The sequence below is a fragment of the Myxine glutinosa genome, chromosome 1, assembly GCF_964187855.1.
Source record: "Myxine glutinosa chromosome 1, kmMyxGlut1.1, whole genome shotgun sequence".
NCBI classification, from domain to species: domain Eukaryota; kingdom Metazoa; phylum Chordata; class Myxini; order Myxiniformes; family Myxinidae; genus Myxine; species Myxine glutinosa.
In genome coordinates this window covers 241,558,168-241,586,154 of record NC_136261.1, presented here as the reverse complement: position 1 = coordinate 241,586,154, position 27,987 = coordinate 241,558,168, and the positions used below count along the sequence as shown (strand labels likewise).

Genomic DNA, 27,987 nt, shown 5'->3' with positions numbered 1-27,987 from the left:
CCAGATCCACTTTTTTGAAATACAAACTTCTTTACTGGAAGTCCTTGCAGTGTCCATGTGTTTTATACCTTTCCCACCTCCCACCCTTCCCACACCTCCTCCCCCCAAGCCGTCTCCCTCCCACAGATCTCCCGATGTCCCTGCTCTCTAATGTTGTGTGCTTCTCCATCTCTCCCGATCTTATCTACCGCTCCCCTTATTATATGTTTTATGTGTCTGTTTGATTTTTTGTGTGATTAATGTTAGCTCTTTCACGAGCCTCGATGTTGTATACGAAAAAAAAAAGGTGTACAGAATGTAACCGGCCAAGTATTTCTGACTGTATGCAGAAATGGCTGATCAAGTTACGGTGTGGAGAGTGGATTGCCGTGACTGGACTGACGTGTGTTCCAAAGCCGGAATCTCTCGCTTTCCCAGCATTCTCCTCATGGCTGGCACTCAGCCTAGCTTTCCTTACCATAACATGCTGGCAGAGGAGGCTTTGTTGAGTTGGATAAAGCTGTGAGTAATTAAGAGATATCCTTCTTCATTAAAGCACACTCCAAGCTTTTATACAAGAAAATATTTGGCACCGGAAGAGGTGTTTTAGCCAATTTTACATGTGTAATGTCTACCAGTTTACTTTAATTACTTGCATACTTTTCAAGACTGCCAACACATCTAATCCTTTTACAATAAATGGTTTTATCAATAAGGAGTCTGCATCATGGTAAAAACATGTGAGCTTAAATTAAATGTGTCCTTATGTATGCGACATAATTAAGGCCACGTTTTCACATCACCTCTACTTGATCATTCCCTTTATTTAACTCATGCATGTGAAAGTTTAGTCATGTTGATTCATGCTTTTTTCTTTAAAAAAAAAAAAAGTGCTCATGCCATAGGTGCCTGCAGGTATACCCATTGTACATGACTGCGTATCATAAATATTGTAAAAAAAAATTACCTACTCATTCATCATAACTACAACATATGGAGCCTATCAAATCAATACAATACGTGCTACCTGCTCTTTTAGCTTGTGACGCAATTAATTTGAGCTCTAATAGGCAAAACGATGTCCTTCAGTCAGTCAGTCAGTCACGCAGGCAGTGGGTGGGTCCACCAACAATTTTCACATTTTTTCCCCCCTACTCCTCCAAAGCGGCTCAATGCATATTTTTGAAACTTGGCATGATGATTCATGATGTCTATGCACAAAAACTAATGGAGCCCTTTTTTCAATTCCATTTGGTGAGATAATGGATCAATTAAAATGTAATCTGTGTTTGTATGTCCATCACATATCGCGAGATTCAGTCATCTACCGAGATTTAGAATTAAATAAAAAAACGATATTTCATCGTTATTTCATTTTAACCTCTTAATTACCCTTAATTTAACCTCTTTGTTAAATTTGATATTATTCATCACTTAATTTTAACCTCTTAATTCAATTTAACCTCCTTATGTCATTAATGCATTTTTGCTTTCAGGAACGGTAAAGAAAGGGGGAGGGGAGGATACAGAGTTGGGGTGGTGTGGTGGAGGGGTCAGAGAGGAGACAGTCCTTTTATCCCCTTTTAGTCATTTTACCCTTTTTGCCCTTTTAAGACCCTTTCAATATGTTAGACCCAATATAAACCCACGAGAACTTTGGACTCCAACTACTATTGGAATGTATCCTTTGGACCTTTCGACCCATCGACCCTTTTGACTATTAGACCCCTGAAGACCATTAAAACCCATTAGATGCTTTAGACACCTTCAACACTTTGGACACTAGACCTGTTATACTGTTTAGACCCATTGACCTTTTATACCTTTCGACCCTCTCTACACCCTAGACCTTTTAAGATGCTTTTTGACCTTTTAATATCCTTTAGATCTGCGTTCTGCAACCTTTTTAGCCCAGGACCCAATAAAAAACCCAGGCATCCAGTCGCAACCCATCAACAACCCCCCCCCCCCCTCTCGATTGCTTATGACGTTAATATATTGGTAAGGGTTCGGTTCATCACCTTTGTACAGTAGTACAACTCGTAATTATTGAACAACAAAGCAAAGTGACGACAATCACACCAAACACTGTCCTTATTTTGTTGTTATTTTGTACGGATCTCCACGACCATGAGAGAGAGAGAGAGAGAGAGAGAGAGAGAGAGAGAGAGAGAGAGAGAGAGAGAGAGAGAGAGAGAGAGAGAGAGAGAAAGAGAGAGACTTTGACTTTTTAGTCCTTTTATTACAAAAATATAAAAGTAACAATATACACGTTTTGCAATAAAATCAATAATGCCAACAAAAAGAAAAAAAGAAAAAGAAGAAGCACCCAATGATCATCAAATAAAAAACAATCAGTATTTCACAACAGTATTCTAAATTCATTTTCTTTAACCTCACAAAACCCACCAACACACCAAGTATCAACAAAGTTATGAAAATTTCCGGACTCGTTGGACAGGGTAAATTCCAGTTTCAATCTTGCTGAGATTAATGCATTCAAACACGACATGATATTGCAGTGCTCTATCGGTTTGCCAGATAGTTTGTCTTTTCTTGTTAAATAAACAGCAAGCTTCGCAGTTGCTATTAGGAAACTAAACAGTTTAGATGCAGGATTCTGTTTAGGGGCAAAACCAAAGACGAAACTTCTCAAAGAAAAGGTAACATGCATTTCATGTGCAATGTAATTCAACCAATGAAACAAAGGAAATAATCGGATACAGTCTATGAATGCGTGAAACAAGTCCTCATTGACTGTACAGAAGGGACAACAAACAGATACAGGAGAAAAATGTCTAATAAACGTGTTAGAGGGAACAATCCAGTGGGCCAAACGCCACTGGAGATCACCTGTTCTTTTGGATGTGGGCTCACTGTACATGGCTTCCCAGATAGGTTCGGAGGGGGGTCCTCCGGGTAACAATCCTTTCCATCGGGTAACTCCATTTAACGAAGGGTTCCCATTTAACAGCTTGAGGCACATCTTGTAGATGCCCTTGCTGTCCATTGTCTGGAAAAGCTTTGACCCATCGCTAACAGGGGGCAAATCGTTTTGAATGGGTTCAACAATTAATTTAGGCACTGTCGGCTCATTTAGATCTTCTTCTGTACCTCGAGTCCAAGTTAGGCCAAGTTGCCGTCCCAACTGAATCATTTTCCTCAAAATTTTTGCAATCATCCTATGGGACCAAATCCCTGTCAGGTCGGCGATTTCACTTACGGATTTCCAACCATACCCTGAGTCATGTCGGAGATGCCGCACCTTCACAATACCAGCTGCTATAAAGTGTTGGCAAAAATCTCGACTCTTTGGAATGTCGGGAAAGAGAGGGTTATAGAACAAAGGCTCGTGTGCCAGCATTTTCGTTACATATGTGTCCGCCTGACGACTCACAGAAAGGCTCTGCCAGGCATTTAAGAGGCTTTGGTAAAAAGCAGGGAGAACCGATATGTCGACATGCTGGAGGTTCATTTGAAAGAGTTCAAACCCGTACCCGAGCCTACCCGCTCGCTGCAGTACAAGGCGTGCAGGGAGCCGGCCTGGCAGATGTTCCATGTAGAGGAGACATTGAATGGACCGCAGCCGGAAGGCCATTAGGCGGGCTTTGATGTCGACGAGGTTGTGGCCACCCTCAGCCGAGGGGCGACATATCACATCGGGTCGTAGCCAGTGGTAGCCTCCCCAGAAGAAGTCCACCAGTTTGCCCTGGAGTGCTTTGAGTAGGGCCTCCGGCGGTTGCAGGCAGATGAACCTATGCCACAACATTGTGGCAACTAAGTTGTTGATCACTAGCACACGGCCCTTGAAGGACAAATGAGGTAAAACCCTTTTCCATCGGTTCAATCTTTCTCCCACTTGCTCAATTACCCCGTCCCAATTTCTTTGAGCATACTGTGGGGAACCAAGGAATATGCCCAAGTACTTTATTCCCTCACTTCCCCACAGCAACCCTGCGGGGAGGGATGGGGGCGGCTGTGGTACAGGCTGAAGAAGGTTGCGATAAAGGGAGGGTATCCATAACGTCTTGCTCTTGTTCCAATTGATTTTTAAAGAGGAGGCAGCGTGAAACTTTGACAGGCACTCAACAACGATATCAATATCATCCTTATCTTTTACAGAGATGCAGACGTCATCCGCATAAGCACATAGGGTTAGCGGTGCACTCATGGGAGTGAGTGCTATTCCAGAAATCTTCTTTCTCAGTAGATTGAGAAGAGGCTCTAAAGAAAGAGCAAACAATAAACCAGAGACTGGGCACCCTTGCCGGACCCCTCTCCGAACCTTGATGGGGGGAGCCAGCACATTATTAATCTTAATTAAACTAAATACATCCGTGTATAGCAAGGAAATGTAGGAACGAAAGTTTGCTCCGAGGCCGCATGCCTGTAACACATGATGCATAAACTTATGGTCGATACTGTCAAATGCCTTTTCAAGATCAAGCGACATCATTCCAAAGTCTTCTTTAACACGGTTACCATCAATGAGATCTCTGATTAAAGAAATATTATCATGGATGGATCTTCCAGGAACACAGTAACTCTGTTCTGGCAGTACTAGATCACCAATAACCTTTTTTAGTCGATTAGCTAGTACTTTTGAAAAAAGCTTGTAGTCCGTGCACAGCAGGGAGATCGGTCGCCAGTTCACCAAAAGTCGGGGATCTTCTGTTTTCGGGAGCAAGCACACTACGGCTCTTCTTAGACTCAGCGGCATTATACCAGTCTGTATAGAAGTGTCCAAAACATTCAGCAACTCAGGGCCTAAAAGGTCCCAAAATGTCAGAAAGAATTCGGGAGGTAGACCGTCAATACCCGGAGCTTTCCCTGAATCCATGGCAGCAAGAGCACAGGTTAGCTCAAGGAGGGTGATTGGTAGGTCAAGCTCCAACCGTTGAGCCTCAGTTAGGGAGGGGAGGTGAGAGGTTAAATCCATCATTGTATCATTACAAACAGTCTGCTCCTCAAAAAGTTTTGTAAAGAATTCAATAATGTTTATTCTAACATCATCCTCGTTGACAACAACGTTGCCTCTTGAGTCCAAAACAGAAGAGATTAGCCGTGATGGCTTGCTTAAGGATTCTAAATGAAAGAAAGACTTGTTTGGGGTGTCTGATAACTTTACATTCTGTATTCTAAGTCTAATTAATGTTCCGGCTGCTTTCTCTTGAACTAACTCCCTTAAAAGAGCTTTCTTTACAAGCAATAACCGGTAATTGGCGTCATTGTTTTCATGAGCCAATTTATTCTCCAAATATAGAATATCCAATTCCAACCGGGCCATTGTAATGTGCTTGTCGTTTGTGCTGTGTGATTGGAAACATTGACAAAAAACCCGAATTTGAGAGAGAGAGAGAGAGAGAGAGAGAGAGAGAGCGAGAGAGAGAGAGAGAGAGAGAGAGAGAGAGAGAGAGAGAGAGAGAAAGAGAAAGAGAAAGAGAAAGAGAAAGAGAAAGAGAAAAAGAGAAAATGAATGCCCCCCTTGAGAATGAGCAGCGACTTCGATCACAGACACCACCCACTTGATATTATTGTCAGCCAATCAGGCGTAAACTCCCTGCCTTGTCAGCAGCTTCGGAAGAGATGAATCCGCCCCTGCGATGAATCCAGATGAAGATGAAGATGAATCTCACAACATTCATTGGTGGTGTATCTTTTGTGAAATAGAATAAAACGTTGATTATTAAAATGACACGCCAAGATAAGGTGTTTGAACTTTATTTTAATCTTCATCGTGAATAGATGATGAACTTAAAATGTAACATGAACTGATAAACAAAACAAGAATAACTTTTACTGAAAAACCCGAAAGTGAAACTTACAAGCCTAATTCAAATGTTCCGTTAACAACATTGTAGATGTGGATTATCCACATCAGTGCGATGGTTGACTTTGCATATTGGCTACGAGATCATCGATTCGGCTTTGAAGCGGCGACTGCGATTCTCAGGTTGGCGCACAGGGCCACTGTCTCCAGTTTGTTTCGATACTTGGACTTCAGATATGTCACCGTTGAGAAACCTGCCTCACACATCCACGTCGTCGTGAATGGCATCAGGAACTTTACCGTGAGATGTGCAATCTCTGGGTACTCATGAGACACTGTCAGCCAAAACTTTACTAAAGTGTCCTTCCTGAACAGTGTCTCAAGTGTACCGTCGGACACGATGTCGAGCAAGTCCTCTTTCAATCTGTTGGACAAGTTGCAGCACTGCTGAACGTCGACTGAATAAGGGTCTCGGATCCACTTCTTCTCCATGCGTGGATCAACAGGAAAGTATTCATCAAATCGTTTGCGCAGGTTCACCAGATGTTCGACGATGACATCCTTAATGTCCACACGTTCCTCAACACTCTTGCTGAGCCGATCATCCAGGTTTTCGAACATGTCAAATTCATCATTGGTCTGTACTCTTCTCTTCCATAGATCCAGCTTTGACTTGAACGTCGCTATCTTGTCATACATTACGAACACGGATTTCGCCTGCTTGTTCGTTTTGCCCTGGAACGATATGTTCAGATTGTTCAACAAGTTGAAGATGTCGGCCATGTATGCCAATGTTGCGATGAATTTGTTGTTTTTGTAGTAGACTGCCAGGTCTGACCTAGCCACCTCCAAGAATGCGAGGACCTGGTCGCGAAGTTCATACAATCTTGCCAAAGCATCTCCTCTGGAGAGCCAGTGAACAGCTGCAAAATACAGCACCATGGTGTGTTCTGCATCTTGCTCCTTGCACAGCTCTGCAAATAACCTCGAATTTAGGGCGCTCTTCCTGAGATGGTTGATTGTTTTCACTGCAATGTCCATTACTTCGGCAAGTCCAGGTGACATCTCTTTTGCCGCTAATGCCTCGCGGTGGAGGAAGCAGTGGGTCCAGCTTGCCTCTGGTGCCACATCTTGGATGAGCTTAATGACACCGCTGCGCCGACCTGTCATCGATGTCGCACCATCGGTACAAACGCCAACACAGTCTTCCCACCTGAGGCTATGCAATGCGGTGTTTGTTGACGACTGCGAATATTTCTGCGGCCGTGGTCTTGGTCTGTAGCTCGTCACATGCCAGAAGATCCTCCATAAAATCATCGCCATGCCGATAACGAACAAAGATGAGGATCAACGCCTTCTGTGCGATGTCCATTGACTCGTCCAACTGGATGACAAACTTGTTGGCCTCTAGGTTTGCGTGCAGCTGGTGCTCGATGTCTTCGTCCATGTCTATTATCCGTCGGCGAATCGTGTCGGCAGAAAGCGGATTGGTGCTGCTTATCTTGGAAGCCACCGTCTCTCCAAGCACTTCTCTGCACATCGCCTTGGCGCATGGCAGGCTGAGTTGCTCTGCAATACAAGATAAATAAAATAACACATTAACATTTCTTTCACTTTATGATTACCTTCGCAAAAGCGGAAGGTTATGTTTTGATCGCTGTGTATTTATTTGTATGTCTGTGTGTGTGTATGTTAATCGCATAACTCAAAAAGTATTCAACCGAATTGCATGAAATTTGGTGGGATGATTGGTTATTATACGGGACACATTTGATTAGATTTTGGGAAACAGATTTGCTCAAATTCTGACTATTTTTAACTCGATCGTATTTCACTCAAAGTTATGAGCGACTGAAGAAGAAGATGTCCATCCAGGACGTCATCACTATAACGCGATCTCCCGCGATCATTTCAACCTCAAAAAAAATTATAATTGCAGATTTGTCAAGAGATGAGGCATATTAACAAACGAATGAAACAGATTTGCTCAAATTCTGACTATTTTTAACTCGATCGTATTTCACTCAAAGTTATGAGCGACTGAAGAAGAGGATGTCCATCCAAGACGTCATCACTATAACGCGATCTCCCGCAATCATTTCAACCTCAAATGAAATTCAAATTGCAGATTTGTCAATCGGGGAGGCATATTAACAGACGAATGAAACAGATTTGCTCAAATTCTGATTTTTAAAAATCGATCGCATTTCACATAAAGTTTCACATCGCATACACTCCCATGCCAAGTACAGAACAGTAGCTGCGGCGAAGGTATGCGCTCTACCGAGTGCCCGGATTCTAGTTAATCTTGATTTTGTTCCAAGGCAGCGGTTCTTAACCTGGGGGTCATGACCCCCCATGGGGATCGTTTGGGGTTTTCCAGGGGTCTTGAAGGGGTCATAAATAACATATCAATTTGTTGAGCTCATTTTTAGGAACCTAACAACGGTACATACCTCACATAGTATTTTGTTCACGTATGCGCGTACGTCACGACCCCCAGGTTAAGAATCGCTGTTCCAAGGCATTTAAAAAATTCAACATGTACGATGTGATTGCCGTACGTACTTTTAAAAAAGAGGCAAAGTTTAAGAATGGCTGTATTGCAACAAACAATAAAACTTACGAAGTTGTGATCTACCAACATATACATCATACATGGCACGAGTAATAGTAAGCAAGAACCTGACACATCAATATTCTAAAGACGAAATGAAAAACTAAATTTAATTATACTTACAGTGCCATGTGTTACTTTATGAACCTACAAACCGCCAATGCAGTGAAATACTTTTACAAAAAAAAACAAAAAACTTACCCGCAATAGTGTACGGTTTCTTTTCTTTGGCTATCTTCTCCGCCACCAGGTAGCTGGCTTTGGCCACTCCCTTCGACGGAAAAACAGCCGAACTCATTACTGACTTGCTGTTGTTCATCTCGCGTTCTTTCTGGAGAAAAACTCCCGCGACTTGTTGACATGATCTCCATGTTACTTCTCGAGGTGCCGTTTCAGTTTTTGGGGCCTGAGGGACTCGTTGGCCAACACGTCGAGGCATACCACACACTGTGGTCGATGAACATTGTGCTTATCGATATTCAAGGTGAACCCATAGTTCAGGAACACAGGCTGACACTTTCCAGCCATGGCGAGTACCTTACGCTCACAGCTCAATCTTTCGAATGAAAAGCGATGGACATTCGCGTGTCGGAAACTAAACGTATGATCTGACTGACCGGATGCACGCGCGGTACATCGCGGTACATCGGTACAGCGCGGTACATCGGTACAGCGCGGTACATTGGTACAGCGTGGTAGAAGAGTCCACACTGTAAAGTTTGTGTCGGCGTTCGTTTGATCTCTGTTCTGTTCAGTCGGGAGAAGTAAATCGTCGATAAAGTTTTTTTTCCCGCGATTTCTGAAACGATCGTGCGACCCATTGAAAATCCTTCACGACCCAAACATTGGGTTGCGACCCATAGGTTGCGGAACGTCACTTTAGATGCCTTTAGACATTTACATCCTTTAGACTCTATAGACCTGATAGACCTTTTGGACCCGTTAGATCCTCACTACTTTTGGAACATGCCATTTAGGCCTTCAGACTCCTTTGACCCCAATGACTGTTAGACCCGTTATGACCATTTAAACCCCTATGGGTCCTATTGAACCCTTAAAGTTATAGACCCTATTGACCTTTAGACTATTTAGACCCCTTTAGACATTGTAAGACCATTTTGACACTTTCAACACTTTAAACCCCTTTAGACCCTTAGATATTTTTGACCCCTTTATGGTTTAAAAGGTTTTAAGGGTCCTTTCACTTAAAGTGATGGTTTAAGTGAAAGTAAAGAAACCAGGTGGACAAAAACTAATGGAAGGTTTTCCATTAACTTAGGTTCAGCTCATCCTACATAGTTTTCACTGTGCAAATACAATCATGTTTTCAGGCCTTTCAGCTCCCACAGGACCCTAATATTCCATCAAATCAAACTGAAAATCATCTTTATCATCTAATGTACCCCGACTGTGACCACCCTCCATCGGGAGATGATCATCTGTCCTACTTGTGATTGTAAATGTCTAAAGGGTCTTAAAAGGTCTAAAGGTCAAGCAATCTAAGAAGTCGAATGGGACTAGAGGGTCTAAAGTATTGTAGGGGTCTAAAGTGGTCTATGAGGTGCAATGGTCTATTTCAACAGGAGGGTTTTTAGGGCCTTAATGTGTATATAGGGTCTTAAGGTGTATATAGGGTCTTAAGGTATCTGAAGTGTCGGTAATGTCTTGAAGAAGGACTGTCCACTCTCTGCTCCACCCCTCTTCCCCCCTAACCAACTCTCTTTCCTCCCGTCCCTCTTTCTTTCCCGTTCTTTATACCAAGAAGGCATTAATGAGATTAAAAGGTTAAAATACAATTTTAAAAGGTTAAATTTAATTACGATTCTTGGAGAATTATTAACAATTTCTGGTGTTATGTTACTAAAACTTCAAGAGACTCGGTTTAGCAAAATCAATGTTTTATTCACTTTTCAGAATTTGTTGTATACTTGAGAATTGTTGTATACTAAGCCGAGATCTTTAATGAGTCTTTGTTCGTCTTTGTTGAAGCTCGTTTGGTAGGTCTTGGTTGAAGCTCGGTCTGTAGGTCTTTTGAAGCTCGTTCAGTTGCTGACCAGTCTTCAGTTGTTCCCCGTCCACTCTGCTCTCTGTTCGCAACTTTCTCCTGGTTTTAAAGCCCCAAAACCCTTTGATGTTACAGAGCATGCAGGGTGTACCTTATCCAAAACCTTATTTGGCTCTCTTGGCTAGCTTGTACTTATTTCTGTTCAAGAGGTCAAATACTCTGACCTGCTGAGGAAGAATTTGCAGCCTATGGGCAGTGGCCTGACCATAGGCTATTTTTCTACACAGATGGCAGTCCACGAGCATTACACATTCTGTTTCCTTAAATTAACTCTCTTGCCCACCGGTTAGTTCTATGCACTTTACTCATACGTAAAGTAAAACATATCCACTTTAAACAAGATTACATTGATATATATATATTCTAGCAATATTGTTAATATGAATATTTATTCCCTGACAATCCCCAGTTTTTCATTTATGTTTATATTAACCATTAATCTAAACATTACCACATTTAAATATTCATAACACTAATCTGGTAATTCAATTTCCTAAGGCATACACCGTCATTCTGGAAGAATTTTGATCACAATACATTTCCTTGTTCATTGACTCTTTCTATGTTGATAATTCAATTCAACTCATTTGCATAAAGGTCACAAAAACATTTCACCTTCACCAAAATGCAATAATTTCAGTTCATCAAAATAATAAAGCATCTGCAACATTTGGCAAAATATTTGCCTTTAATCAAATATTGACTTTTTTGTTTGAAAAAAGGGGCGGATCACTTGTGTTTGGAATTTCAGCATAAAACAATTTTCTCCTGTTGTCTTCATCACACCTTCACTATTTGCATAGGATTTTCCGCTGTTGTGATAGCTGGGCAGAGTCAAAGACTGACCCTGCTCTCCATGCAGCATCCTTGCCACTCTTGCTGTGAGCCATAGTAGATTTGAACAAGGCCTCCATCCAGTTGTAGTCGACTTGCCTCCTCACACATCGTGAGCATGGAGCAAGTGTTGATGTGATGTTGATTTGTCAACAAGATGTAGAGCAGGGATGCCGGATGCATCCGCAATGATGATGTTGGGACCATGGTACTCAGTTGTCCATGGTCCATACCAGGAGCACACAGCAGAATCGTGCACAGCTGTTGTGAAGGAAAAAGCAGTCGTTCGCTTGCAGCTCCATGCTGGCTCCCCGGAAGTTGGTGAAGTAATGACACACGTCACCGTATCCCGTAAACGTTGCAGGTAAAATATCGTCGTCCTGCAATTGCTGATGTGATGAATGTTCGAGGTATTTGAACACAAGTAAGTGATCGCCCTTTTCCATATGTTGCAGTGTGACCCAGACAAATGGTCACATAATTTTCCCTTGGTGAAGGTAAACATCCATCTTCCAAAGGAGCATTTCTTCATCATTCTTTGAGAAAGAGGGTGTATGCCAAGATTAACTTCATTTTCACAAATTTTCCTTTTTCAAACTTCTTCCCAGATGTCGTTATCACTCCATTTGGGATGTGGTCTTGTCTTTCCTTTACTTAGCCACATTTATATCTGCTCTCCACACAGATTGAATCAGATGGGGTACATCGTAACATGAAATCACTATATTTTATAACAACTTCACACGAATAATATTCAAATCAGACATGTGTTTTTCACTACTAAAACTAAGAATAGCATCCACAATTGCTTTCAAGTTCATATAATTCAAAAAATTAAACACATGCAGGTGTTGTAACTCAACTCAAAGAAAATAAATGCATTAATAATGATTATATATGATTTAAATCACAAACAGGAATATCTAATTCCCAACAATTCTTGCAAACAAGCAAACTATGCCTAATGTGTTATTAGCATAGTCCTCCCCGCTTTTTGTTTTTTTTTCTTTAACAGCGTAACTCGTGGTGATATGAGTTCATCGATCGTGTAAAACGGACATAGTTCACAACAAGTTGTTATGCCCTCATTTATGTCAGTGACATTCAACATTATATACCAAACTAACAAACTTCTTAAAATGTGACTAAAGAAAAATCCCTTAATCTATAACATAAATCTGATTATTTGCCTTATCCTGATGCCCCTATCTCCCGGGGTCCATATTTATTTCTATTGTTATCAACTTCCTATGATCTGTGAATTCGTTCCAAAATACCACAACCATAGGTTTTAACAAAGCTCTACCAAACTATTTCCAATGTGAACTCAAAATACTAGTAAAACAATCAATTTCAAAGAATTAACTTCAAAGGGTCAGCAAATTCATTCTATAACCAGATCTAATTTTCCCATCCAATAGTGTGCCTTGACACATGTCATATTATAACATTTTAATAAACCTTCAGAAATGTTTCCCATCGCAACAACGTCCCTTTTACAAATAGCCATGTGTAAATTACGTATTGAACGACAATTTTCTCTCAATGTGTTTGGCCTAAATGGCCGCAAAAGTGGCTGCCAACATGCAGTACCTTTTTTATCTACCAAATAAGTGCTCGTCGACATAAGACCTCTACCAAATGTTGTTTGTAAAAACAAATCTGGGATTTCTAATTACATGGATGCACACTCTCAGGACATTGCAGGCTGCTGTTATCAATCCATTACGATAAAATAATTTATATACCCACAATCAAATAAGTAACACAAATTGAGGATATTATCCCTATCACATTCATTTATAGATTCATTTGGTTCTAATTCACTCTTTTCCCACTGCTATAAGGAAGAACAATAGCTCTTATAAGTCTTTGTAATATCTCATTAAATTTACCCAGCATTGAAGAATTTATTTACTATCCATTTCCCTTCTGGTTACCAGTAACTTTGTTTAAACTGCATAACTTAATTTGATAAATCCCATGTGTACAGCTCCCACTTATTGAAACCCCTACTTTTGTAGAAAATATCCAAATACGTGGTTGTATACTCCCTTAAAAGTTGCTCCTCCATTTCTATGCAACTTAGTGAATACTACTGACACCAGTATGCCAATATAGGTGTGGCAGATTAACAAAATATGTTGCAGGTACACGTAACATCGTGTTCTGAGTGTAAAAAACATAACAGCGCGTTCACGTCTGCCCCTTGGTTTTAAGATTCACAATGCATTTCGTTTTAAAACTCACAATAGTTCAATTCAACAAAATTGTCTTTACTATCTGCCCATATCGTCTATGCCTAAGACACATCCATACATACAGCACAATTTATATGCTGATAAAGGTCAAGTTTATATATGTAAAAATCCATGAGCAGAGTACTCTGGAAAGTCAGTGTAAGACCACTTCCAAATTTGGCTAATTTTGTACTCATTTTGTTTATGAAGCTCCTATCCATAAATAGCTGTTATTCTCATATAAATTCTATCAAAAATGGAATCCCAAAATTACTCACAATTTTACTATTAATTAATGGCTGCTCATAACCTACCACATCCCAAGCATTATGTAAATTTGTTTGCATTTGAACCATCATTAACAGATCAAGATGGGTGTCAATTGTCATTTCAATTTCGTAAAATTTATCTTTTAATGTTAGAAACGCTAATACACAAATAGACAAAAAGTTTTTTTTTTTTTTTTTTTTTAGAAAACCCCTATAATGTCCCATTGAAATTACCCTTTTTGGTCCTACAATAATTTATCCAAATTGTACAAATTTACAAATTGTACAAATTTTACAACACCTCTATTTACATGTCAGTCGACCACTGACCTATGAGCATGCAAAAAAATAGTCCAAAATGCCCACCTGCTGATCATGTGATGCTCGTCACTTGGTTCCCAAAAAATTTTGCAAAGCAATGTTCCACACTTTGGTAATTGTTTTGTTGTAAAAAATTGTGTCACCCAAAATACTCCCTAAAACGACATTTATAATTGGCAAATATGAGGCTTCCAGAATGAACTCTCATTCTGGATCTTTTAATTCATGTTCCAAAAAATCCAATTTTGGCATTTAATCAATTAATTATTAATTCGCTAATAAGCAAAAGTAAAATTCATTCTTGCTCCGAAAAAATTTTCTTTGAGACAAGAAGCATGAACAAGTATTCATGTTGGTCTTATGATTTAATCTGTTGAGGCCTGTCGTCATTTGGGATCTGCAGCAATGAAGGCCTAATCGTTATCTGAGGTACCGGTAAGCACTGGTACCCTTGATCTTGGTTCGTCCTATGAACTCGTCTTCCTATTTGAATATGGACAACATCGTTTCCAGTGTCCAATATTTCCACAATTAAAACATCGATGTCTGTCATTGGCTGGTTTGTCCACCTGTTCACTTGTATCGCTGGGCTGCCTCTCCAGATCCCTGAGTTGCCACCCCACTCCCTGGTTATCTCCTACTGCATTGTTGCGTTGTTGCCCAGAAAACCTATTGCGTTGATTCGTAGTCATCAGGGCTTGAGTCTGTAGTTGCATCAATTTCTCGGCATTTACAGCACTATTCCTGGCTTGAATCCGCTGATGATGCAAGGCGTAATTCAATATTTCTTGCATTGGCTTGCCTTCCCAAGCAATACATTGTCTTTCCACTTCACTCTTCAATTTGGGCAATAGACCATTGATAAAAAGGGGTTTTAAGGCATTGTCAATTTGTGCCCGGTCTATGCCTGAATATAGTCGGAAAACATCTCGCAATCTGTCCAAATAATCGCTAGCATCTTCGCCTGTTTTCTGCTTGCATGTAACCACTTTGTTCCAATCCGTCACTGGTGGCAATTTTTTGATGGCCTCTATCAATTTATTGATCTGTGCCGTTCTAGCCTCCGTGGGCATGTCAACCTGTCCATCTTCCGTATTTACCCAGTTGGCCTCACGCATTAAGTTCCTCAAAGTGGTGGTATTAGGAATTAACCATTTTAAAAGTATTTCCATGTCTCTTGCAGTGGGCAACTGAGTTTCCACAATTAACCGCAGTTCCTCCGCAAATTGAAGTGGATCTGTTTTGATAGATGGCATACTACTCTGCAATGCCTTCAATTGATGTACCTGCCATGGTCTATACATCAGATCTGGTTGTTGCTGATTTGCCCCTGGAAATTGCCGCTGAGGAAAATTCATAACACCACATTGCTCAAACCCTCCTTGTGAGAGAGTCAACTTTTGATCATTCATTAGCCAATCACATTGATCGTTAGATTGATTGGCATTTATCACACGACCCTTACTCCTTGTATGGTGAAATGGAGAGCATGATAAAGGTATAGCAGCTGGTTGCATCGTTTGCCCACTTTGAGTCGGTTCCTGTGCCCCAATTGCACCCTCTTGGGTAGTTACCTCAAATGGGTCACGTCTTTCACCTGTCCTCTGTTGACTAGAATCAATCGCTGCACTCTGTTCTGGTCTTTCGGCAGGTACAGGTACAGGCACTACCTGTGGCTGATATACAATATTTCTCCGATAAGGTGGAGGAGTTTCGTCTTCCAGTTCATTTGTCTCATATGATCTGGCTTCTGGATACAATTTGGGTTGGGATTGCTCTCCATTGCTGACTCGAAGAGGCATCTGATTTGTTACCTTACACAACCTATGCTGTATCTGTTTCACCTCTTTCTTCAAGCCCCCCATCTTTGCTTTGGTCTCCCTGTCCCTAGATTCAGCGTCCCAGTAATAGAATGGTTGCCAATCCACTTTGAACTTCTGTCGCCCTCTTGCTTCCAATTCTTTTCTGAGTGTTGCCAATACGTTTCTACCAAAAGTGCCATCCTGTGGGAATTCCCTTATTCGTCCTTTTCTCCATTCATGCCAGGATTCCACATCTTTAAGTGATTCTGCCCCATATTTCTGATACATGGAGCTGATACAAGCACCTCTTTGACTCAAATCCAATTGACCTTGTTTAATCTTGCAGAATCCACTTCCCATTTTGCCTGTGTGTGAGTACCTCTTTATACACACTCAATATATCAAATAACTACAAGGACTACACATCGGACTACACCTGTATCCACTATCAACTGTGTGTACTGCAAAAATCGCAGAAGTTTGTTCCACCTCATACAAAGTAGCGTTGAATGCGTTGTTGTCTAGCTTATTCCGATAAGCTCTACTCTGTGGTCTTCCAGGAAGTATCTCTCCACCTGTCCACTTGATGACTGCAGGTGATTTCCAGAGAGTCCCCCTGCCCTGTGGCTTTCCCACACCCCAATCTCACTGATCAGTGTTGCAGATGAGTCTGGATCAGTAAGTCCTGTTAAGGGGGGGTCAAACAAAATAACCACATAATATAACAAATAACCACTAGACTCACCACCTCGCTCATCATCCCAGGTTGTCTGCACATTGATGTTTTGCAAATGTCTCAAAGCTTCTTTCTTGAGACCGCACTTTTTATTCATCCATCAATTGACTTGTTTAAATTAAATTTAAATAAAATCAGATCAGATTAAATTAATCAGATCAAAATCAATCAGATCAATCGGATCAGAATCAGAATCAATTCAATTATGCAATTTCAATCAATTTATCAATATTCATCAATAAAATTCTAATAATAATATATAATAAAATATCATAAATGATAATATCCAAATTCACATTTATCAGTCTGATACCGAATTGAAACCAATGTCTGATACTGAACTATGATATGGGATCAACATTACTTTATACCTAAACCTTTTCCCAATGTTGCCAAAACAGTTCCATCCACTGACGGGGAATATGAGCATCGGTCGTCACCGTTTGACCCATATCTGCCGTCAGTTGACAAATCACCGTTCTGCCTCTGGATCATATCTGATATATTTTTTCAATCCTGTGTGGTCATCATATCACAAATTAAAGTTTAACAACCACTGAAGGCAACTCAACCCTTCATTTGTGAGACAATCAACCAAATTGATCAGACAGATATGAACCAGTTCATTGGGCAATGTCGCACATGTCACGTGCCACATGTCACACGTGTCACACGTCATGTGAGGTCACATGTCGTGTCATGTGTCACCCACCATGTCTCACTTTGAAAGACACTCAAAGTTCTTGACAATTAAAATGGTGTAAGATTCCTGAAATGTGTACCAGTGAATGGAAATTCATAATCATACCATAATCATCCATTGCAGAAGACAAGCATTACCTGTATCAATACATCCACGTGGTATAATCAACAACGAAACAGTTATCATTAACAAAATTTGAGAATGAACATCAATAATCAAAATATGACAAACATGAATCTCATCAACAATGAGAGAAAACAATGAGAACTATGAAAAGGGAAACAGGTAAAAGTGAAACAAAAGAGGAGGAAAGGAGGAGGAAAGAGGGGAGGAAAAGGGTGGGGAAGGGAGGAGGAGAAGTGGCAGAATGCCAAGGGAGGAATGAGGCTGGGGGAGGGGTGGGGCTTAAGGGTATCAATACTATGCGAAATACGACACTCATTGTATTTGTCTAAAAATAACTGTGTATGATTGGCTGCACTTATTCTCCCTTACAAGGCTGTGAAAGGTTATATGATGGATACTATTGTCCCTCTCGACCTTCGGTGCAAATCATACACTCATCTGTGTATTATTTTAACCATTCCAACTGTGTCGTATCATGGCACTCATCACTTTAACTTTAACACTATGGGGCCATATTTTTTAGGGAGAGGGAGAAATTTAAAAAATGAGAATGAAAAACACATACCCACACACACAAAAACACATAAAGCCACATAATGAGGTGATATGCTAAATCAACATGGGATCCAATGGGATATGGGATCAACAATCCTATACATGCCTCATACAATCAGTAATATAACATGATTTGGAGGGGGTGGATAATGGTAGAATGAAGTTAGGGTTAGGATTGGGTTGGGGTCAACAAATTCATGTACATGTAAATTCATTCATGTATAAACAGATCACAATATTTCATCATTGGTTTCCCTCCATTTAATTGCCTTGTCAAATGTCATAGTATCTTATATCAATAAATTCCCTTTTTAAAATCTTAAAAGACAGATGAAATATAAAATGATCAAAGGTACATTCGATGGTTCTATTTTTTTAGAGATTACGGATCACAGTAGCATGGGATTGGCTCTCATTAAATTTCATCTTGATTGAAGGATTTTTAGCTGTGGTCCAAGATGGCCGCCGCCATAAAAAATCCTAAAAATATATATATTTTTTCTACTCAGGATGTAAATATACAGGTAAAAGTAAGTTTGGAGAGAAAAAAGGAAGGGGGAAGGGATACAGAAGGGAAGAAAAAATGGGGGGTTTGGATAGGGGGGGGGCGGAAGGAGGGAGGGGGAAAGGGCGAGGGAAGGTTGGGGGGTGTAGGGCAAGAAAAGGTGAAAGAGGTTACATTAAAATCGCTTCTGATCCCATATGTAGAAGTGGACGGGACCCAGAACACAACACCAAACGGTTGCCATGGGCAACCTGCCTGCACGCATTCCACTGGCAGGATACAATTACTGGCATCAGTGTGTGCAAGTCTTACTTGGAGATGACACGGAAACTTTATTTTTTTTAAATTACGTTGCATTACAAACATTACATTAGAAATTAAAAATTACATTACTGTCCTACATGGGAAAAATGAATTGATGGTGCACTTCATCAAGTCATCCCTGTCAGAACATCATAATTCATAAGATTACAATTTCTTGTGTTCATAAGAGCACATTTGGCCAATCACACACATAAATGTGCATAAAATGCAGACGTGCGTCCAAACCGCTTTGAATTAACTCTTATGAAGGTACAAAAACCCATATTTGTGCCACAATGGAATTTTTTATGACTTAAAATCGAGCCAGTCGATTTTACCATTATTTGGCTTACTGTACAGATGCTGTATAAAATCGCTTTTTTTACTGTAAAATCGCTTTTAAAAAATCGCTTTTAATCGCATTAAAAATCGCTTGAAAAACGCTGTTCCACTCGTGCGAGAGCATATCGACTCGTCCCTCGTGACCACATCAAAAACGAGGCTCACCACAGGAAAAATATTATATAAGTCTCAACCGTAGGAACCCAGCAAATTCGAATCATCATACAAAAGGAATGAGGAGATATGTAACACAGACCATTGAACTGAAATAACGCATAAAATCAAATAAATACACAAAATATTTTCATGACTGGACGAATGCAGCACCCTTTTTCGCTAACGTCCCGGGATACGTTAGTGGCGCTTTGCACTCGTAGAATGTACCGAAAAAAATTTCAAATTACAGAGAAAAAAAAAAAAAAAATTATTATTATTTAAAAAATTTTTTTTCGTCATGACTTCTGAAATTAAAAAATCGTACAATAATTACAGTATATACCATATCAGTGGTCCTTCATGAAAGCACAGCACCTTTTCTAAAGACAAAAGGCTTTAGTGGATCTTTGTGACGATCCATGGCACCATCCCTGAAAATGCGTATACATAAATTTTGGAAGAAAAAGAGAAAAAAAATCGTCATGATTTCTGAAACCTGTTAAAGGCCTCGTGATTTTTTCCTTCCACATATAAACAAACACACAAAACTCAAACACTGAACTATTTTGCGCAGATTAACATCAGACTACACAGATAACAAACAAAAGCTTACCTTGTTCTGTGGAGTTGACTTCCTTACGGGCCACCACTTCTTGGAGAATTATTAACAATTTCTGGTGTTATGTTACTAAAACTTCAAGAGACTCGGTTTAGCAAAATCAATGTTTTATTCACTTTTCAGAATTTGTTGTATACTTGAGAATTGTTGTATACTAAGCCGAGATCTTTAATGAGTCTTTGTTCGTCTTTGTTGAAGCTCGTTTGGTAGGTCTTGGTTGAAGCTCGGTCTGTAGGTCTTTTGAAGCTCGTTCAGTTGCTGACCAGTCTTCAGTTGTTCCCCGTCCACTCTGCTCTCTGCTCGCAACTTTCTCCTGGTTTTAAAGCCCCAAAACCCTTTGATGTTACAGAGCATGCAGGGTGTACCTTATCCAAAACCTTATTTGGCTCTCTTGGCTAGCTTGTACTTATTTCTGTTCAAGAGGTCAAATACTCTGACCTGCTGAGGAAGAATTTGCAGCCTATGGGCAGTGGCCTGACCATAGGCTATTTTTCTACACAGATGGCAGTCCACGAGCATTACACATTCTGTTTCCTTAAATTAACTCTCTTGCCCACCGGTTAGTTCTATGCACTTTACTCATACGTAAAGTAAAACATATCCACTTTAAACAAGATTACATTGATATATATATATTCTAGCAATATTGTTAATATGAATATTTATTCCCTGACACGATTAAGAACAGATTAAATTAAGAGGTTAAATTAACAGGTTTAAATTGAACAACGCAACATCTGAGATTATGGAATCTCACGATATGTGATCGACATACAAACATGGATTACATTTTGAGTTAATTAGCCAATTATCTCACTGCCTAAGTGGAAATAAAAAGGGCTCCATTAGTTGTTGCACATAGACATCATATATCGTCATGCCAAGTTTCAAAAGTATCCGTTGAGCCGCCATGTTGCTGTTGTTGTTTTTACTGCAGATTGCCAAAGAATCATGAAAGGGCTTGTAAGTTGCAAGGTTGCAATCAGGAAAGTTGCAAGGCAATGAAATTTGCAGACGTCAATTTACTTTCAAATTGATAAATGTACAAAGTATGTGGTGTTTGACCATGAGGTCCACAACATGAGGCAAGTCTGATATCACAAGTAATGCGCCAACTTTTACTTTATCGTTTATATGTAAACTTTAAAATATTGCTCAGCATAATTTCTCCAAATGATCTTTTAATGAGCAAAACCAAAAAGCTAAATTTTCAAGGCAAATCATATTTGTAAATGATAGGAAAAGCTCACTTCATTCCTGGTGAGGAGCTTCATAGCTGATTACAACTAAGCTGTTGTGACTTGAATGAAATAAAAAATGCCTGAATGATTATGTTTTACTTTCAATGTACACTACATGACCAAATGTATGTGGACACCCCTTCTAATTAGTGGATTCGGTTGTTTCTGCCACACCCATTGCTGACAGGTATATACAGACTTGGCATTTAATATGGACTATTTTTTTTGTGGGGGTGAACTTACTTTTCAAGATGACTTAGAACCAAAAGTTCATTGGAATTATGTTGAAATTATTCTAGATTTTGTTAATGTGACCTTTAAAAGAAACAAAAACCACATTTGACATTTCAAAGCAAGTAAATTGATCCTTGAAAGTGATGTAAACTGATATCGAACTCAATTCATGGACAGTACTGTGTTAAACGTCTGTACGTTTTCCAGAAGTATCTCTTTATTTTGCACATTAGCCAAAAAATTTTTTAACAAAAGTTAAATTACGACTGGGATTACGGACAATAAAATTACAGTTCAGTACTTCGTGTAACCCCCACGAGCATTCAGGAGAGCACGTACACATTGACGCATGCTGGTCACGAGATTTGCCAAGGTTTGGACAGGAATCGCTTGCCTTGCAGTTACAATAGCCTGCTGCAATTCACGCACAGAGGCAGACTGCTGGTCCAAGTTGTCGATTTGACACGTTAATTCTGCCCACAAGTTCTCTATCGGATTCATATCCGGGGACATGGCAGGCCACTCCATATGCTCTACACCACGGTCAGGAAGAAAGTGTTGGATCATGCGAGCATGATGAGGCCGTGCATTGTCATCTTAGAAGACAAAGGTTCCTCGATAGGCTGCACGAACAAATGGAAGCAATGTTTCTTTCAGAATGGCCCTGTGCTTGAACTGGTTCAGGTTTCCATTCAGAACAACCAGGTCAGTTTTGCCCCCTGCATGAAAAGCAGCCGAAACGGTCACCCCACCACCTCCAGCATGGACTCTTGGCACTATACAATCTTCGTTGTAGGCTTCATGCACTTGTCTGCGCACTCTGACACGGCCATATTGACGATAGACCAGAAACCTAGACTTGTCACTGAAGATCACGTGATTCCAGTGTCCTGGCTGCCATTGACGGTGCTCTCTGGCCCACTGCGATCGACGCTGGTGGTGTTGTCTGGTCAGACGTGGCTTTCTCAGGGGACGCCTGGCACGATAGCCTGCTTGAACCAGTCATTGGTTGACTAGCCTTCTGGATACAGGCACATTTGTCAGTTGCTGCCACTCAGCCCGAAGCCGATTAGCTGACTTGGTACGGCCATTGCGGACTAACCGGTGCAGCTGGCGATCATCCCTCCTTGTGGTTCTGCGGGGACGTCCTGACCTCGGTATTGGAGTAGGGACACCCCTCTGAGCATTTCGTTTCAGGATCTTTGACACCTGACCTTGAGTGATGCCATACTGCCGAGCAATAGCACGCTGTTTCATGCCGGAATTTCGTAAAGCCACCACTAAATGACAAACAGCATTGTCGAGTTGACGGACCATCTCCAGGGGAAGCGGCAATAACTTTTGTAGACGTGCAGCAGTTGTTTTCCACTAATACAGAACGCAGCAACCCTTATATACCCGATTGTGAAGCCAATCGTCAAATGTACCTGTCCGTACATTTTGTCACACCACCTGTGATATAATCCTGTTATTGACTTCTTGCTGGGACAGACAATAAGTGACATGGTTCTTTTAACAAAGAAATCACCGAAGCATAAAATAAACTCACCAGATTGATATACCGAGTTCAGAAAGTAAACCCAAGGCCAGAAAAAAAAAAATTCCATATTAAATGCCAAGTCTGTATAATCAATTACACAGCCATGCAATCTCCATCGACAAACATTGGCAGTACAATGGGCCATACTGAAGAGCTCAGTGACTTTCAACGTGGCACAATCCTCGGATGCTACCTTTCCAACAAGTCAGTTCATCAAATTTCTGCCCTGCTAGAGCTGCCCCTGTCAACTGTAAGTGCAGTTATTGTGAAGTGGAAACGTCTAGGAGCAACAACAGCTCAGCCACGAATTGGTAGGCCACACAATCTCACAGAACGGGACCGCCAAGTGCTGAAGTGTGCAGCACGTAAAAATCGTCTGTCCTCGGTTGCAGCACTCACTACCGAGTTTCAAACTGCCTCTAAAAACAACGTCAGCACAACAACTGTTCATCGGGAGCTTCATGAAATGGGTTTCCATGACTGAGCATCCGCACACAAGCCTAAGATCACCATGCACAATGCCAAGCAATGGCTGGAGTGGTGTAAAGCTCGCCACCATTGGACTCTGGAACAGTGGAAACGCGTTCTCTGGAGTGATGAATCATGCTTCACCACATGGCAGTCCGACGGACTAAGCTGGGTTTGGCAGATATACAAGGAGAACGCAACTGCCTGAATGCATAGTGCCAACTGTAAAGTTTGGTAGAGGAGGGATAATGGCCTGGGGCTGTTTTTCATGGTTCGGGCTCGGCCCCTTTGTTCCAGTGAAGGGAAATCTTAACGCAACAGCACAACAATGACATTCTATACGATTGTCTGTTTCCAATTTTGTGGCAACAGTTTGGGGAAGGCTCTTTCCTGTTTCAGCATGACAATGCCCCCGTGCATAAAGCGAGGTCCATACAGAAATGGTTTGTCGAGATCTGTGTGGAAGAACTTGACTGGCCTGCACAGAGCCCTGACCTCAACCCCATTGAACACCTTTGGGATGAAATGGAACGCCAACTGCGAGCTAGGCCTAATCGCCCAACATCAGTGCCCGACCTCACTAATGCTCTTGTGGCTGAATGGAAGCAAATCCCCGCAGCAATGTTCCATCATTTCATGGAAAGCCTTCCCAGAAGAGTGGAGGCTCTTATAGCAGCAAAGGGGGGACCAACTCCATATTAATATGGACCACCTACAACACTACAAAGATGCCCGCTCCCGCGCCCGCTCTGCCTACTACTCTCAAATTATCCACTCTGGCTCCGGAAACCCAAAAGCACTCTTCTCGACAATAAACAAACTCCTCCGCCCCCTGAACACCACCACCCAGTCATTCACAGTAGACAACTGCATCTCCTTCCTCTCTTTCTTCCAACGCAAAATTGACAACATCTACAACAGCTTGACCACCGCCGCACCCGCTCCCCCTCCAACCACCTGCCCCCCCTTGTCCTGCCATCCCCTGTCTCGGTTCTCCCCAATCTCCCCTACTGACCTCTCTGAACTCCTCATAGGAATGAAAACTGCCACCTGCACTCTTGACCCCATCCACTCCAGCTTTGTCAAAGCCTCCCTCCCTGCTCTCTCTCCACTTATCATTGCAACAATAAACTCCTCCCTGTCTACAGGCATCGTCCCACCTTCCCTCAAAATTGCTGCTGTTACCCCCATTCTAAAAAAACCTGGTCTAAACCCTGACATCCTAAACAACTTCAGACCCATCTCCAACCTACCCTTTCTGTCAAAAGTTTTGGAACGCGCTGTAGCCACTCAACTCAAACATCATCTCTCTGCCAATAACCTGTATGAAACATTCCAATCCGGATTCCGGTCCAACCACAGTACTGAAACTGCTCTCCTCAAAATCACCAACGACCTTCTCCTCTCCTCTGACGCTGGCAACCTCAACATTCTCGTCCTCCTCGACCTCAGCGCTGCCTTTGACACCATCGATCACACTATCCTCCTCACCCGACTTGAATCCACCTTTAACGTTACCGGCACTGCCCTCTCTTGGATTAAATCATACCTCTATGACAGATGCCAGTTCATCTCCATCAATAACTGCAAATCCCCCACTGCTCCCCTCCCCCAAGGTGTCCCCCAAGGTTCAGTTCTTGGCCCCCTCCTCTTCATCCTTTACCTGTCCCCGCTCGGTCACTTAATCCGCCGTCATGGTCTCCAATTCCACTGCTTCGCCGATGACATCCAGCTTTTCATCTCCACCAAGTTCGTCTCCACCGACACCCACTCTATCCTGACAAACTGCATCACTGAAATAAAATCCTGGCTTCAAATCAACTTCCTCAAGCTTAACTGTGATAAATCTGAAATAACCATCATTGGCCCAAAAACGCTCACAAAATCCACCCATAACTTTGCCCTCAACATCGACGGTATCGCAGTATCCACCTACCCTCACATCCGGAATCTTGGCGTCATCTTTGACCAAACCCTTTCCTTCGACAAATACACTAAACAGATCACAAAGTCAGCCTTCTTTCACCTGAAAAACATTGCCCGTCTCCGCTCATCCCTCTCCTCCACGGCTGCAGAAACCCTCATCCACGCCTTCATCACCTCCCGTCTGGACTACTGCAATAGCCTCCTCTATGGTTCACCCTCAAAAATCACCAATAAACTCCAATACATTCAGAACTCCGCTGCCCGTCTACTCACCCATTCCCGGACCCGTGACCACATCACCCCCGTCCTTTACAAGCTTCACTGGCTCCCCATCCCCCAGAGAATCCAGTACAAAATCCTCCTCTTGACATACAAAGCCCTCCATAACCTGGCCCCATCCTACCTGGCTGACCTCCTCTCCAGACACACTCCCACCCGCAACCTCCGCTCTGCTGGTACAAACCTCCTGACCCCCTCCATCCGGACCAAATTCAGATCCTGGGGGGACAGGGCCTTCTCCATCGCTGCGCCCACCCTCTGGAACTCACTACCTCACACCATCAGAGACTCCTCCTCACTCACCACATTCAAAACATCACTAAAGACCCACCTGTTCAACACTGCATTCAACATTCAACCCACAGCATTTAACCCCTGACTATCTCTTCTCCTTCTCCCTCCTTTTGCTTTAAATATTTCCCTATTGATTCTTGTCTTTTTTGCAATTGTTGTTTTCATGTATTGTTATGCATTATGTTTGCCACTCTGTCAAAGCGCCTTTGGGCTTCTGGAAAAGCGCTATACAAAATAAATGAATTATTATTATTATTATTATTATTAATGCCCATGATTTTGGAATGAGATGTTCGCCGAGCACATTTGGTGTGATGTTCTGGTGTGCACATACTTTTGGACATGTAGTGTATATAAATCACACACCGATCAACAATATATTTAGTCTTATTCGAATAAACATTATTACTTACTAGCAGAGAATCAATACAATACCCTGGGTGTATCGAGTTTGCTCCTCACTTCCTGAAAAAGTAAAAAGTCTGTGAAAGTCTGTTTTGCAAGAAAACTACAGATGTTTGTGTGATGTGCACTTAAAAGGTTCTAGAAATTGTTGGTTTCATATGCAGCATGTGGCTGCTTGGCTGCAACATTTTCTGGGGACGCAGCTGTGCCGCTGATGCATTGACCCCATTACCAGTCAGCTGGTACTCATTTTGCCGACCATGTAAGGATGGCAGGCTGAGTCAACCCACCTGGTGTTAATCAGCGGCATGACAGGAGCTCAAACTCATGACCCACACAAACACATGCATGCACACACATGCAAAGACATGAACCAATACTGACCAAAACGAACCAATGACCTTGGATGAAGTGATGTCACTTTACTGGCACTCTAGGTAACAAGGACATCATCATTGTGTCTAAAATTTATGTCAGTTTTCTCTCTTTTGTCAGACGGGCAATAACAAGACTAAACTCTAAATGCTGAGCATTAAACAAGTAAGCAGCACGTACCATTTTTAAAGTCTTTGGTATGACTCAGCCAGGGTTAGAATCGAACCACCAACCTCCTAAACTCAGAGCATATTATGATGCTCGAGTCATTATGCCACTGAGTCCAGTATGTCTGGTGTCCCTTGTCTGTTTCAGCCAATAATTTGTCTTAACCTCTGTTTTCTTTCGGATTAGCTTATTGATGACTCTTGTGTAAGGTCGATGGTGGTGGCTCAGAGAACTTGAGTGGATGATACTTTGCTGACAATTCATTTAAAACTTTTTAAAATTTATACTTCTTGTTGGATCATGATTTTATTTTTTTGTAAATCATTGTTTGAACTGCAGTTGCAGATAAAATGTAACAGTCTAATTACCCAGAATCTTAAGTCACATTTCTCCCTTTCAAAAAGCCTCTCGTGCGCTATTTCAAAGTTGTAAAAAGCCCATCAAATATGACGGGTTGGAACAGTTTATTCGACGGTGTAGCCTCATGAGCATGTCAAAGTCTGAAGCCTTGGCCTAGTGTTATGTATGCTTATATCTTCATTATTTATTAGACATAATACGGACGTAAGTAAACACTCGTTTTAGTCTGCATGCGGTGTACATCACGTGCAGCAAATTTCACCTCCCTGCCCCTTGTATTTATTGTTATTTAAAAATACGCTTCTGTACACCGCCCTTGAGGCTCGCTTTGCAAGTCAACATCTACAATTCCAACAGAAGAGACATAATTACTCTTTTATTCTACGGTACAGCCTCGTGAGCGTGCCAAAGTCCGAATCCTCGGCCTAGCTTCAGGTGTGCTTATATCTTCTTTATTTATTAGACATCCTACAGACGTAAGTGAACACTCATTTTACTCTGCGTGCATTGCACATCACGTGCAGTGAATTTCACGTCCCTGCGCCTTGTATTTATTGTTATAAAAAAAAAAAAACACTTCTTGAGGCTCGGTTTGAAAGCCACTATCTACAATTCCAATAGAAGAGACATAATTACTCTCCTTTTGGGTCCTCTGGGTCTTTGGAGTCATCTGTTATTTTTGGTCCTCTGGGTCTTTGTGGTATTTAAGGGTATTTGAGGTATTTTGGACCTTAGGGGTAATTTGTGTCTTAGGG

At 41.5% G+C, this 27,987-nt stretch overlaps 1 protein-coding gene across 1 annotated transcript in view; it reads left to right on the top strand.

Moving 5' to 3' along the window:
- Window positions 1-27,987, top strand: part of TXNDC16 (thioredoxin domain containing 16) — a 169,982-nt gene that overhangs the window by 89,323 nt on the left and 52,672 nt on the right. Inside the window, exon 17 of the mRNA XM_068129220.2 lies at window positions 330-501. Coding sequence (XP_067985321.2) covers window positions 330-501 — 172 coding nt within the window. The remainder of the gene's footprint in view (window positions 1-329; window positions 502-27,987) is intronic.